General features: G+C 29.8%; 1 protein-coding gene across 1 annotated transcript in view; it reads left to right on the forward strand.

The window, feature by feature from the left end:
• Window positions 1-12,638, forward strand: part of LOC107436292 (intermembrane lipid transfer protein VPS13A) — a 154,551-nt gene that overhangs the window by 121,197 nt on the left and 20,716 nt on the right. The window contains exons 49-58 of the mRNA XM_071182491.1: window positions 618-838; window positions 2,620-2,734; window positions 3,760-3,894; window positions 5,742-5,831; window positions 5,917-6,135; window positions 7,710-7,793; window positions 8,055-8,165; window positions 8,733-8,819; window positions 9,931-9,996; window positions 11,119-11,244. Of these exons, the coding sequence (XP_071038592.1) occupies window positions 618-838; window positions 2,620-2,734; window positions 3,760-3,894; window positions 5,742-5,831; window positions 5,917-6,135; window positions 7,710-7,793; window positions 8,055-8,165; window positions 8,733-8,819; window positions 9,931-9,996; window positions 11,119-11,244 (1,254 nt within the window). The remainder of the gene's footprint in view (window positions 1-617; window positions 839-2,619; window positions 2,735-3,759; window positions 3,895-5,741; window positions 5,832-5,916; window positions 6,136-7,709; window positions 7,794-8,054; window positions 8,166-8,732; window positions 8,820-9,930; window positions 9,997-11,118; window positions 11,245-12,638) is intronic.

The raw sequence follows: 12,638 nt of genomic DNA on the forward strand, positions 1-12,638 counted from the left end.
AGTTTTTATTTACCATTTAAGTATAACATCATTTAACATGAAATTTCCTGTCATTATCTTAGACGACTGAGAAATATTTAGTAGTTTTTAGTTGATGGAAAACCAAATAAAACGGTAATATCAATCATAATATACTAACAATAATAAAATAACGATACTTACGTATTATCCCGTCGACCATTTTCGCCACCGCCACGCCTAAGTCACTTTGATTTCTTCCAAGTTTATTTTTGCATAGTTATATATTGTTTTATAGTATTACTTGTTGCATGCAAAAAATGAGAAAATATTTATTTTTGAACTATATCAAAATTTATTTTCAGAGTTGGCAAAAAAGGTGACTGGGTTAATACATAAGAGCCGAAAAAAACTCTTTTTCTTACTAACGAACCAAAAAATTTCTAACATCTTATTGAAAGTTTTCGTTGTTATACCAGCATTAGAAATATTTCTTTCATTTGCTGTTATTACGTTTAATACTAAATATACAAGTCTATTCTATGATCAAGAAAAAACATTTATAGTGATCAATTGCCATAGAATAACTTCACACACTTTAACTTGATTAGAAATTTTCAGTGCTAATTCATCAGAAAGTTTTTCTTTTGAAATTTTAGATCCAAAATCATTTGGAGCGCCCAGTCTATATACTTTGTGAAAAATCAGCTCTGGAATCTGCAGGTGCTATTCCCGAAGATTATTCTAAAAATCCGTTCCAGGATAAGTTTGTTCGAGTAGCGACGCTGGAATCAGGAGACATTTATGACCTTCCATTGCTGGTTGCGTATCATTGCAAATTGTTCTTTAGACCACAGCCAACAGGAGCTGATCAAAAAGTGTAACTAAATATTTATTACTTTTTGTCACTGACTTCTATTAGTACTTTTATGATGATTAAAGCATAATTGAAGTTTACTTAAAAGAAAAAATTATGAGTAGTGTTGTATTTATTGTAAATCCCATTGCTTTTGTAAATGCCAATGCTATTGTAAAATGTCATTGCTATTGTAAATGTCATTGTCATTGCAATTATTTCTGTTGGTGTTATAAATAGTACTAGCTCTTGCCCGTGGCTTTGCCAGCACCGAAATATTTTTATTGCAATTTCAACAATTTGCAAGAGATATTGCCAAAGTTCTTTATGCATTGAATTTTAGAAATAATGTGAATATTATATATTAAGGAAGGAGTATGATATAAAGAATGTATTAAAGAATAATTAATTAATCAGTCCAGCAGGCATTAAACCACGCAAACCACGATAAGTATGAGTTCAGATATAGAATGGAAAACTCACCCCTTTGTTTCATTACGTGCTGCACTACTTCCTCGCGCACCTCTCGAGCCATAACTTGATTATCATATAATGTATATGCTATTGCTAGAAGGAAACTAGCTCCGTCACCAATAATTGGTATGAAATTGAGGCACCATAGCACCGTTTGTGTTTAAAATTTCTACAGCTATTTTAAAAAGGATCAAAAATAAATCTTAATAATTACTTCGTGAATAAGTTTTTATTCCTGTAGAAATACAAAATTATTCTAAATAAATACATAACGTATAACTAACTAATTAATACTATTTAAATTATTACTTAAGACAACCTAACAAAGTGCATCTATGCAAATAATTGTATTACTAAGTATTTAACATTACTTATATTATTACTTAACCTGTCGAAATGAATTATTATAGATGACTATAATGTAGCCGATTTAGATCGAGAAACCCACGTATTTGGTGCCAAGTAAGAGAAATAAATATGTAGATTGCTCAGAATTGTCGATAATCGTTACTTATTAGTCTTAACATGTTTATTTTCTCTTAGTAAGTAATTTTAAAAAAATCAGGCTTGATAAACAACAAATTGTACTTAATTTTTTCTCCCTGAGACTTTATTATTAAACAATAATTATTTGAAAAATAATACTTTTTTAGAATCTTTGTCAAGATGGTGCATGATGATTTCTGAAATTTAAAACAGACAGATAAAGATATGATAGAAATGAGACAGATAAAGAGTTTTTTTGCAAGAGGTGGTTAAAATAAACTGAGTATTTAATAAAGTTTTAAAGTTTTTAAACAAAAAATTCAAATGCAAACTTTTATATTTCTAATAAGCATTTACCACCAAATTTGAATTTCTGAATCTGAAAAGTATAAATTTAAATATTGAAGTGCATGCATTTCTAAAAATTACTTCTTGGCAATAAAACTATAATCAGTAAAATAAATCAGCCTTTTTAAAGTGCTTGCACGTGTTTAAAAAACATTTTTAGAAACTAATTATCGGAAATTATAATATTCCATATTTTTTAAATCAATCTAAAGATCTTTTACTTAACATATTTATTAATATAATTTAATTTTTGTATTTTTGTATAATCTGTAGAGCTTTTTACTGAATCAGGATGTTAGCAATAGCACCGTCAATGAAATTTAATTGACCACTAGTTTATAGTTCATAGTTTAAACAAGTTTTATAAAATTAAGTTATTTAGACTAAACTACGACTTATCTAAAGAATGTGAAATTTTTTCAGCTCCTATTCTTAGTGACTTGTAGCACTTAATTGTAAAAATAATTATCTATTTTAATATTTTTCAAACATAACAGGTATAATCTTAGCACTGAAGGAATCTGGTGGAAAGATATGACAGTGCCTCAAAAGAGCAGCAAATTTCTCCAATGCTATGCAGAGAATAATACGGAATGTGTTTCTAGTACCAAAGTAATTGAAAACTTATTTGTTCATTTTATTATTCTAATAATATACAGTGAGGAAAAAAAACACGGTTAAGACTACCAAAGTATGATAAAATATTAACCGTGTTTCTGGTTCTATGGGAACACAAAAAAGCTCGGCAATTTATGCTACAGCCATTTGGTCATAATTTTGGTAAAATTAGCCCCTTCCTTCTCGCTCCCGTGAAAATGACGGTGTGAGGTTTCGCCCTCTATTTCTCGCACCCGTGATATTTCCGGGCTGGAGTGTTCAGTAGTAACGCGACAATAAGAATAAAACTAATTCATTTCTTATGCCCAGAAAACATTTTATTTCTCATTTTACACACCAGATGGCAGTACCAGGATATTTTTAAGGTAATTGTTGATAGTTAGTTTATTTTAAACTAGATGTCAGCACAAGATGTTTGGATGTTAGAAAAAAATAGGCACTTTTATTACCGTTTTCTTGAAAATTAACCGATCGTTAAGGGGTTAACAAAAAAATGTGGTTTTATAATATGCGACAAAATGAGATAAATCTAGCAAAATTTGGTAATTTTATCACCATATCTTAAAACATGACATAAAAATCATTTATTTGGAAAAATCTAATGAGATAAATCTAGCAAAATTTGGTAATTTTATCACCATATCTTAAAACATGGCATAAAAATCATTTATTTGGAAAAATTTACTTTTCAGTTTTGTATTTTTAACAAAATGTGTGGTAATAAGAACTATAATTTTGAAAATCAGAATTTCCAGTAAACCATTAGCATATAAATGGAAAAATGTTTTAAATGCCTTATGTTTCGGTTCCATTAACCAGAATTATGTTGTTGTTTTTTTTACCGGAAATTTTTAAAAAAAATTTTACCAGAATTTTTTCTCCGTGTATCAGAACCAAGCATAACTATGCAAGATTTCTTTCTTTTGAAACATCTTTCCTCGTTTTATCTTATATAAAAAATGAAATTGTTGTAATTTCAATTGGTTCGAATGAAAACTAAACTTAGTTTAACTTTATAGGTTGTGTGTGTGGAAAATAGGGATCTGAAAACGCCTTCTGTTGGAACAAAACTTGTACCAAATTTTTCTCTACATCTTTATCCACCTCTTGTGTTCCATAATTTATTGCCCCTAACACTTGATATTCATGTTAAGGTAAATCACTAACTATTATTTTTATTTAGCTATAATTTATACCGAATTATGTTCTAGTCTTTTTTTTTCTACAAATAAGCGTTTTGAAATTTCAGACGACTAACTAATGTTGATGTAAGTACTGTAAAAATTGGTACTCAAAATCCACGAAAAATTCTTCATTATTGACGAAACTGTTTTCTGAGAAATGCTCCAAGCACACATTTTCTCAAAGTGGGGAATTTCATCAAAAGGCTCAATGTCATATATTTAATATAACTGATTAACACAATTTATTAGGAAATACATCATGAAATGAAAAAAAGTGTGAGTTGTAAGTTAATGAGTTTTCAGTAATTGCAAAGGATTGAAACCAAGATTTCATGTCGAAGTTTTTCGTAGAAACAACGAATACAGCTCAAGGTTCAAGAGATTTCTTTTTCTCTGTGAATGAAGTTTAGAATGAGTAAAGTTCATACTCGATTTGAAATCAAGTAAGTAGAATGGACTACACATATTGGTATTTTTATACCTTTAATGTGTTCTTATAATTTTCTGCAACCATCTCTCAACATTTTACAACTTTTCTTAACATTTTACACCACTCCCCCTACTTTTACAGAAATTGCAAGTTTTTTCTTTTTCATCGAAAGCTGCAAAGACGGTTTTACCATTCATACTATTTTACCGAGAACAGAATGTGTGGAAATATTAATCGAAAAAGTTCGTGGAATATAAAGGGTTTATCAATTTAACATCCTAAGTTTCTTCAGTACCTGTAGAGCGGCATGAGCTAAAAGCATATACTATTTTGATTTAAAGAACGTTTACGTTGATTTCATCATTAAGTAAGTTTTCCATAGTACCTGTATTTGTAACCATTTACAACTAGTATGGTTTCAAAACCGTGAAAATAAAATTTAAGTGGACGGTGAGAGATAATGTTAGATAATGGACATTGGAGTTAGGTTATGATTTAGTTGTGTCTTGTCCTGAACCGTGAAATGAGTTTATCTTGGGGTGAAATCTATAGTGAGAGATGGCAAATATACGACTTTTTGCGTTATTCAGCTCCGTAGTGCTGACATTATGTGTGAATGATAGTTTTGTATCCAAATGTCCAGTGTCACCAATTAATAAGTACAGGACACTAGAAGCTTCTTATGCGCTGACGGAATGGAGGAAATCTTGTAGAAATGCTGTTATTTGAACTCCCGTTCAACCGATTATGAAATTGATAGAATGGCCCTCTCCGCTAAAGTAAGTACCCAACTGCAATGTACCAAGTGGCTTCATAAGGCGTTCAGCACTCAGTTATTACTATAAGAACCGCTGTTGTCTTAGGCATCCAATGATGAAAAAAATATATATTCATAATCCTTATCACATGGCTTAGCATCCAGCTTTCGAAGAACGAGCACTCAATTCTCAATGTCTGTAGGACTAGTGGGCAAAGATAAAATTCTAATTGTTTAACCGTAATAGGCGAAAACAGTCAATAAACGATTTTTTTCACAGTTAATAATTTGCCTATCATCTTTTAATTGCTATTTGACTGTTTCTGTTGAATAAGGTAAATTATCATTAAATTATTGCTTAATTATTTTCTTTCGAGAAATAGATCTAAAAAGTACTTTTAATAATATTAGTTTTTTACTAAATAACTATGGAATTGTAAATTAGTAATTAAAACTTATTGTGATAAAAAATACATATTATATAATTTAAATATATACATAATTTAAATATATATAAACAAATCACTTCTTTCTACGCTGAGCATATATTACTATCAACGTTTTCATAACTCCAATCCGTATCACTTTAAGAAAACTTATAATTTGCTCTTTTTCTTTCTTTGCTTCAAGAACAAAGACCAAACGATGCGATTGAAAGAAGGTGAAAATGCCACGTTTTTTGACTTCGATCCACAGCAACCTCAAGATATCTTACTTGAAGTAAGAATCCTTTTATATATCCCTTATAAATTAAACATCTTTATTATTTAATTAAATTAGAAACTAAGCTTCGTTTTCCTTTCAGGTGGGTCAATACGTTGGCTTGCAGTGGCATGGAAAAATGTCAATCAGTGGTGACACAGAAGAACACCATCCTGTCAGTATGAGTCCAGAAACAGATACCGGAGGGGGCAACCGACACCTGTCTCTGCATGTCCACATCACTAGAGATCGATGTCTGGATGTTTACTTATTCGCACCTTATTGGATTGTGAACAAAAGTGGATTGCCTCTGCAGTTCAGGGTGATTTCTTATTACTATTAAAGCATTTTATTATTATTATTATTTAAAATTAATTAGAAGAAAAGAAACAGTAAGAAACATTTCGGTTTACTGGATCCATTATGGCAGTGTTTCCCAAAGTGTGGTACGCGTACCCCCAGGAGTACAGGAACAATTTAGCGGGGTGTTACAGTTCTTATGCGAAATATCTTGCAACAAACGTAAATTTCAAAGTATTTTATTTAAAAACAAAGCTAGTCATGAAAATTTGCGATTACCTACTTTTCTATCGGCTAATTTTTGCAGAGTTAACAGTTAATAATTAGTGGTGTCAACAGCCAGTTGTGATTTTTAACTTTTAAGCAANTTATTCTTATCTTTATTATTCTTATCTTTATCCTTATTATTATTATTATCCTTATTATTATTATTAATCAATTAGAAGAAAAGAAAAAGTAAGAAACATTTCGGTTTACTGGGAACACATGTCCCATAGTGGTAACCATAAAAGTTATTTATAATAAATTCTAATAAAGAAATAAAGTATAATAAAGAAGTAAAAAGACAACTGAATAGACAAAAATACAATGCATGCAACGTGCTAGTATCTAATAGGGGGTCGTTCATTATATGAGAAAGATTTGCTGACACTTTATTTTGTGAGATATACCAGACGAAAAATAAGGTTAAAGGAGGTTCCTAATATCGTTAACTATAAATAAGACTTTCTTTTGAATGAGACTTCCTTTTGAATTTCCATTTAAATTAGCCTTTGTTCGGGCGTTCTGAAAATCAGAGAAAACGTTATTGAAGAATTAAGGAGCTGAATAACAGAAGTTCTTGCCTATTATTAATCCATTTACATAGCTTTACATGTTAACACGTAAGTATTCGTCCGTCATTATTTACACCGTAATTGATCAAATGCCGACATTCTTTGATACTTAATTATTTACTGCCATATATAGATTTGTCTACTGGTTATTCGCTATATAAAATGGCGCATTTTCATCATTCGGACAAATAGTGATAAAAAAATGAATTAATATATACCAACATAATAGAAACCACAAACAGATATTTCATAGTGCAATTTGGAATTTAAAAGACCAAAGAATCTCCAAACTAAAACTGCTTTTAAACCATTTGAATTAAAAAATTCTAATCCTCCTAATAACGACAATCATTTCTTTCTAATCTCATAAAAATTACGGGAATGCTGTTTTTCATAAGATTTTTATAAAGCTTTACTTCAATTTCGATTTTATTGCCAATTCATATTGTATACGTCATTATATTGTAAGTTATTCTCCCAATCCCAGACCCTCTCCTTCAATTTTTCTCAATATATAGTTGAAAGCTAGTTATTGTATTTTAGCAGTATAATACGTTATTTTAAAAGCAAACTGACAGCATTTTCAATTTATACAACTAAAGAATTAAAAGTTGTTTACATACAGTATAGATAAGCTTCATGATAAACAAAAAATTTAGCTAGAACTCATTTGCGAAATTTATATTTAATAAATCTCTATTTATAACTTTCTCTTTTTTGCAAAATTCCTCAACTAATTCCAGAGATATATTTATTTCAGGGTGCAATGTCTGACGCCGTATACGAAGCTGCTTTGACCGCTGATCCTTTACTCTTTCGATTCAAGAAGCATAAGAAGAAGAAAGTAATTAGCCAAACTAGTATAATTTAGTGAAATTTCATTTTAATATCATAAGATAATACATAAAAAAATTTATTAAATTTTTTGAAACTTTGTTACTCGTTATTTGAAAATATTTTATGTTATGTTATTCGAACAATTATTATACCTTTTTTTTCCAATCGCAATAATTCTAATGTGTATAACATCTAAAATCGTAAGATCTAAAAAATACACGTAAACACTAAACATGATCAGCATTTTTTACTCTTATTTGTGTTGTAGGCCAAATTAAGAGTATATAGTTCCCAGTGGTCTCGTTCATTCTCCCTGGATACCGTTGGTAATTGTGGAGTTGTTATTTGTGCAGATAAAGAAAGGAATAAAAAATATCACGTAAGTATAATTTTTTTTCTCTATCCTTTAAAAAATAGAACTGTGCTATACATATTTTGTTCTTTGGATTGTTAGTCCTCAAAACGCAAAGGCTAGCCTAAGCAATAAGCAAAGTGCAGCACAAAGAGAGAGATTTCAAAATAAAAAGGCAGACTACATTTTTGGAACTCTTCGTTAACTGCTTCGAAAAGCGGAGCACCAGAATTTATTGCAAGTATTTCGTAACAGGAAAAGTTTTCAAATTCGAAGAGGTAAGACACTACGACGGATTTTCCGTTACTATATTTCGGAGCTTTCGAAGTAATCAACAAAGGAATTGCACTACTGCAACTAGCTGTGTGAATTAATATCGCCGGACATGTTTTGAAGTCTTTTGAGTTCTTGTTTATTTAATATGATTTATTCACTAAATTTTTATTTATTTTCCTTACTCTGAGTTTTTCATCGTCCGCTCTGTATGGGACCATCATTAGAAAACTACTAAACATTTTAGTATGCTATATGCTAGCATAGTTTCACGATTTTTTGTAAATGTTTAATAACAAAAAATAAACATTTTTTTTACAGTTCTTCGTGAGTGTGGAAATGTCTAAAATGCTTCTGACGAAAGTCATCGTCATCAAACCATTCTTTTTAGTTGTAAATAATACGGAGGTAAGAGAACATTTTTTAATTCTATCTTCAAAATCGATTAATTTTTAAAAATTCTGTGCTTAGAATGTATAACTATATTATTATTTTCCTCTTTCAAAGTTTTTTGAAGAAATTTTTGCTCAAGGAACAAAAAAGTTGTCACTTCTAGAGAAATAATGAGAGGTATAATTTAATTTCATGTAATATCACCTTTCGAGCTGATAATGCAAGGGATTTGGTTAGTAGGTGAATTGCAATAGGCAACCCTCCCAATTGCGGGGATTTTGATTTTGGCATTGCACCCCTGAAGTCCCACAGTTCCAGGAAGTTGTTCCAGGAAGTGCCACATTCTCCACACAGTCTATGTGGGATTCAAGTTTGATTTTGCAAGCAAATTAGGATGTAATAGGGTGCATCTTAAAATTGCATCTTAAAATTTTTAAGAATTGTTTAATACTTTTCCAGCTATTTATTAATTTGTTCTAATTAAAGCTGTTTTTCAAAGGCATTGTCGACATATGAAATAACATTTAGTGAATAATAAGTTATTTTTATAACTGTTGTGAGTTTGTAACAGCTATTCATGACCTGTTAATGCTAAGATCTGCCGATCTTTATTTAAGACCTCCTGTGCTAATTATGAAAATGACAAAAACTATGAATATGAAGAAAAAAAGAGTTTTGTGAGAATGAAAGTGCTTGTGCATCTTTTTTTTTATGACTTTGAAAAGTTACTTCAATGCTACAATGCCTAGGGTCATAAAAATTTGAAAAGGAAAAATTATTTGTCGATTTTAATAATTTTCATCTAAGTTGAAAAATCTCGCTTTGGTGAAAAAGCTCACCCCCACCCAAAAAAAAAAACACCCTTAAAGCTACAATCAACCAATCGCTACTTTCATATTGTTCTACTTCATGCTAAATTTTGCTGTCTGTTTTAATCCACTGCAAACAGTTAACTAAAATACTTTAAAGCATGTTTTAAGTTGCACCAACAATATTTCTTTTCTTCCATATGTTTTGTATTTTTCTAGTTAAACCACAACCACAGGCACTATTAATCATGCTATTTCCTTTTATTTCTAACTATTTGTATTTTTAATTGTTTGTTTTTGAAATTTTTTTTACATAGAATCATCTCCGTTTTATGGAAAAGAATGAAGCTACTGATTTGTGGTTCGACATTGCACCGGAAAAGGTATTTTTAGGCATAATGTACATAGCGTTTTAACTACCTACTTTACAGTAATATCTCTATACTTTTCACTTATATTAATTCTAAAACACTAGTTTAAATTAATTCTAATTACTTAATTAACTATTATTAATTTTACTTTAGGTAATAATTTTCATTTATTAATGTGTGATACTTATGTTTCATTAGTTTTTGGATATAGAATTTATTTTTAAAAAAATTGATGTTCGAAATCCAAACTATTTGTTAAGTTAAATGTTGTTATTTCATCTTAATTCTGGAATACTTTTCTATTTTATTTATTTATTTTTAGTACCATTTATCTTTTTGTACTGAGAAAACTTGGCTTCGGCTTTTTAATTAATATTTAGTAAAAAATATGCTATAGATAGTCAAAATGTCTTATTAAAAAAAAAATTTATCATAATATTTGTAAAATATTCTTAAAAAACCTGAACAACGTTATGGTTACGGTATAGAAATTAGTGTTGTCATTAATCTTTTGAAATTTTCTTAACACAATAATTGATAACATATTTATTATTAAATATCAACTATTTAATGCTATGTGTTAGTTTATATTCACAATAAAAAGCAAACAAAATGTTATATTTCCATTCGTGTTCAAATAATTGTGTTTTAGAAGTACAATAATAAATAACATACTTATGCTAAAGTTTAGACTCCGTTTAATTTAAAATATCTTAATTTCTTATCTATTAAAATTAAGACTATTACATGAAACTTTGGTATTCGAATCTCTTACTCCATTAGAAGCAAATTACAGGAAACTTTTGATAAAAGCGCGTGTTCTTTAATATTTACTATGACAACCGATCGTTTTCGAACTAACAAGTACTTACGTTAAAAAAAAAATTAACATTATTTGGAGACAGCAAAACTACTTCCTTCCTTGTTTGAATAAATAATTACAGACTCCTTTTGCTTTCTTTTTCCTTGTTTTATTGTAATAAAATGTAAAACCTAAGTCCTTTTACTTGATTATTATTTTATTCAAAATCTATTTTAATAAAACCTTATTCTTGGCAGAAAGGGCAATTTTAATTGGATTGTTAAATATCTTACATATTTGTAAAGATTTGTAAATTATGATTGTTTTTCCAGTGTCTTCCTTTCTGGCCGGACACTGATTCGTTGAAACTGCTTGTGAAGTTACGAGACAGCAAAACAGTTTCCCAACATTTTCCTATAGATTTCCCTCACGTAACAGTGCTTAGAATGGAATGTGGGGTAAGATCATTTATTTTTTAATTGTATTCTAAAAACCCAAAAAAATGAGATTTTTAAATTAATTCTCATTGCTAATACATTTTGCCATGTCTCCATGCTGCGATATCGCACTGCGAACCATATTTGAAAACTTTCTTTTGTTTTCACGGTTTTAAAAAAAGTAGTAATATATTAAAGTAGTAGTAGTAGTAGTAATATTAAAATGATTGTTATTTAAGCAAAATTTATTTCATTGTAAATAAAAGAAAAAAAACTCATAAAATGCTAACAAACGTGTCGATTCCAGAGCAGCAAAAATTAAATATCTTTACGGCATTTTAACTCATTATTGACCCAAACCTACTTTTAAAAATGCATATACGGATATAATTACGTTGAAATTTATTCACCGTAATTTATTAAGTATGCATTTAGTTTAAATTTTTTCAATGGTAGTACCTGTATATTTTTTTTAATTTTCTAGACGGATATGCCACAGTTTACCGTTCAACAAATAAAATAGTTAGGCGTGTTCATTTATGTGTCATATTAATTAGGATTAATTAGGAGATTGAATTTTAGAATATGAAGGGCTCGTCTCTCAACGGGATGTCCCAAGTTCAATAGGATAAAATGGCTGTCGATTCGTATACTGCTTCGTGCTCGACCCGACCCTAAAACCGACACCCGACACCGACCACTGTGCTGACCAAATATATATCTCCAGTGTTAAACTGATTTAAGTTAGAATACAATTGTTATTGAGCTAACAGGAGGAGGTCTTAGTAATTTTTCTTCCCCGTGAAACACAATTGTAGGTTAGTTCAACACCAAGAAAGAGAAAAGGGCTCCGCATTTATCAATTTATAAGTCAGGCGTAATGAAGATAAATTGTGCAGTGGGGGTTAATTAGAAAGATGTCACAACGTCTGGACTGCTAAATTGCGGAGTAGCGAGAAAATAAGAAGGATGTCGCAAAGTCTAGACCACTAAATTGCGCAGTATCGGGAAAATAAGAAAGATGTTACAACGTCTAGACTACTAAATTGCACAGTAGCGGGAAAATAAGAAAGATGTCACAACGTCCGGACTACTAAACTGTGCCGTAGAGGGAAAATAAAAAAAAGAGTCACAATGTTAGGACTACTAAAGATAGGATTTCTCATTTATGGTAACTGTGCAAAGTTCTCTCGTCTAGAAGGTTTTAATTAATTTCATCAAAAAGTTCATCAAGAAAGTGAGTTTTTTTCCCAATGCTTGCCTATCTTGCTTGGCCTGATTTGGGTACGGAATTTCAAGGCTACAGATTTGAATGTCATTGATATCACAAATCTGGTAAGAATCAGATATTCAACACCGTTGAAGAAGTGAAATAAAAACACAGCTGTAAGAATATTTCTTAAAATCTCACCTAA

The sequence above is a fragment of the Parasteatoda tepidariorum genome, chromosome 1, assembly GCF_043381705.1.
Source record: "Parasteatoda tepidariorum isolate YZ-2023 chromosome 1, CAS_Ptep_4.0, whole genome shotgun sequence".
Lineage (NCBI taxonomy): Eukaryota > Metazoa > Arthropoda > Arachnida > Araneae > Theridiidae > Parasteatoda > Parasteatoda tepidariorum.